The sequence below is a fragment of the Protobothrops mucrosquamatus genome, unplaced genomic scaffold (assembly GCF_001527695.2).
Source record: "Protobothrops mucrosquamatus isolate PMUCROS unplaced genomic scaffold, P.Mucros_1.0 scaffold81, whole genome shotgun sequence".
NCBI lineage: Eukaryota > Metazoa > Chordata > Lepidosauria > Squamata > Viperidae > Protobothrops > Protobothrops mucrosquamatus.
In genome coordinates, this window is record NW_015386458.1 from 1,820,321 (window position 1) to 1,822,935 (window position 2,615).

The 2,615-nt window shown below is 49.4% G+C and overlaps 1 protein-coding gene across 1 annotated transcript in view; it reads left to right on the forward strand.

Annotated features, from left to right (window-relative positions):
• GARS (glycyl-tRNA synthetase) overlaps positions 1-2,615 on the forward strand; it is a 35,869-nt gene continuing 33,254 nt past the window's right edge. The window contains exon 1 of the mRNA XM_015812405.1: positions 1-255. Coding sequence (XP_015667891.1) covers positions 1-255 — 255 coding nt within the window. The remainder of the gene's footprint in view (positions 256-2,615) is intronic.

Sequence of the window (2,615 nt, forward strand, 5' to 3'; positions counted from 1 at the left end):
ATGCCGTGGCGCTTCTACGTCGTGATCGGCCGCCTCAGCAGCAGCAGCAGCCGGAGCCGCAGCGCCCGCCTCCTCGCCGCCCTCCTGCCCCGCGCCTCGCTCCACGCGGCCCACCCGTTCTCCTCCTCCTCCTCCGCCGCCGCCAGCACCCGGCCTCGCCGCCCGACCCCGCCGGACCCCGGCCTCGGCGCCAGCATGGACGGACCCGCCGCCGAAGCGCTCCTGGCGCCGCTCAGGCAGGCGGTGCGGCTGCAGGTGAGGGCCGCCCTGGCGGGCCATTCCGCCAATCGCTCGACTACATATCCCATCTGTGGAGGATGGGCTCGGGGGTCCCAGCCGATCTTGGGACTCGCCCAGCCTCTCTCTCTCTCTCTCTCTCTCCCCCAAATCTCTTGGGCTGCAAAACTCATGAATGTGGGGCAGGGGATGATGGGGGGGGTAGTCCAACCCCTCCCTCCCTCCTCCCTCCCCCAGGGGTCCCAGGAGAGGAAAAGCTAATTTAGCCCTTTTTCTTTAGGTAAAGGGGCTTCTTCCGCTCCAAGATGTGATGATGATGGGCTACAACTCCCATCTGTGCTGGCTGGGGAAGATGGGAGTTGAAGTCCGGCATGTGTCCGTACGCTAAGGGAGGTTGCTTGGATGAATTTTGGGAGAAATACATTCTGAATCAAAGGATCTCCTGGATGTTTTATCCTTGCAAAAAAAAACCCCTAAATTTTTATGATGGGGGCTTTGCTTAGATGGTGGATCTTAAGGCTTTTAGGGACCCCCAGTTAAATATTTACCACTTTATTTCTTGAGGTTCCCCCCCCCCCCCAATTAATCTTCCCTGATGTGCCGGGAGTAAATCTTACCACTGTTTTCTCTTCCCCATTTGCTTGCGCTTCCTTGAACCATTGAGGTCTGTTATCTTGAGGTTGCTCAGCTCTAGATACTCCTTATCTGTCTTTTGAGGTCATCTCACCTCCCCAGTGATTGATCTGGGTCAATTAGTGCCACAAATCCAGTGGCTTTTATTGAAAGGGTTGATTTTTGGGATGTTCTCGTCCCAATGAAACGCTCCCTTTTGGTGCTTCTGGGTATAATCTGATTTGGCCTCTTGCAAAATATTGTGGGTAATGTGCCTGTGTCTTCTCAGTAACTGATCTCCCGGCGACCTTTCTTCAGTTTGTAAGCTTGACCTCAAAAATGTACCACCACAATTGTACGTGTCTTGAAGTTTTGGGGCACACACATTTCGTCCATTGCACTGACGTAGCCTTTTGTTTTCTTGGTGAGAGGGAAGGCCCTTCCAATTGTTAGGATGAAATTTCCTTTCCTTTCCTTGGATCTGTTTTTTATGTCTTATCCAGCCTCTCAAGCGGTAACTATCACTCTTAAAAAGGCCTGTGTTTATTTGACAGCTGTCAAACCTGACAGCTAAGCAAAGTGTTCTATAGAGGTAGTCCTTGTTTTATGACTTTAATTGGGACTGGAATTTCAGTCAGATGTGGCTGTTCAGTGAGTCATCATGTCACTTGACCTTGATTTCTTTTAATAACCATTTTTGCATGGTTGTTAAATAGATCACACAGTCATTAAGTGAATACGGCTTTCCCAACTGACTTTGCTTGTCACATTGGGAAGGTCACTAATTGTAATCAGTAACCACAGGATGCTGTAGCCATCGTAAATGTAAACGAGTTGCCAAGTGCCAGAATTGTAATCACATGACTGTAGGGGTGGTGTGACGGTCATAACTTGTAGGATGGGTCATAAGTCACTTTTTTGTAAGTTTGAACTGTCATAAGTTGAGGACTATAGACTGTAGATCTGTTTATTCAAGATTTACACTTAATTAAATGGATAGTTCTGTTCCTGTAGAATACCCCCGTGTGCCTCTTTATTTTTTTGCTTAGCAAGTCACAGGGGAAAAAAAATGCGTCAGAATGTCTTTTAGGGAACAGGATTGGTAGCATCTTAACTGGAATAAGCTTTGTCTTTTTCTGAATCATCCTGCACCTCCCAAAACTGATTGAACTACAAAAGGTGGTTGAAGTAAAACAAGCCAAGGAACTGGGTTCAGAGCTTGGAAGTAGCTATGAAGAAGCAGCAGTGGCTTTTGCATGGAAATACTCCTGCATTTTTCCTGCTGAGTTAAGGGAAAAATTTAAAAATTCAGGTTGATCCAGGATGGAATTGAAGAATCACAACGCGGTGTAACCTTGTCAAAAGAGGCATTTTGGCCTGTCAAATGAAAAGGATGCTTATAGTGACGTTTTCAGCCTTTGTTCTAAAGCAGGGTTTCTCAACCGTGGCAGCTTTAAGAGGGGTGGACTTCAACGCCTGGACTATTGCAGTGCTCTCTACATGGGGCTCCCCTTGAGGTGCACCTGGAGGCTCCAGCTAGTTCAGAGTGCGGCTGCGCGGGGGATCCTGGGGGCCTCTAGATACTCCCATGTAACACCTCTCCTGCGCGAGCTGCACTGGCTGCCGGTGGCCTTCCGGGTGCGCTTCAAGGTGTTAGTAACAACTTTTAAAGCGCTCCGTGGCAATGGACCTAGGTATTTGCAAGACCGCCTCCTACCAAACACCTCCCTTCGACCAGTCCGCTCCCACAGAGAGGGCCTCCTTAG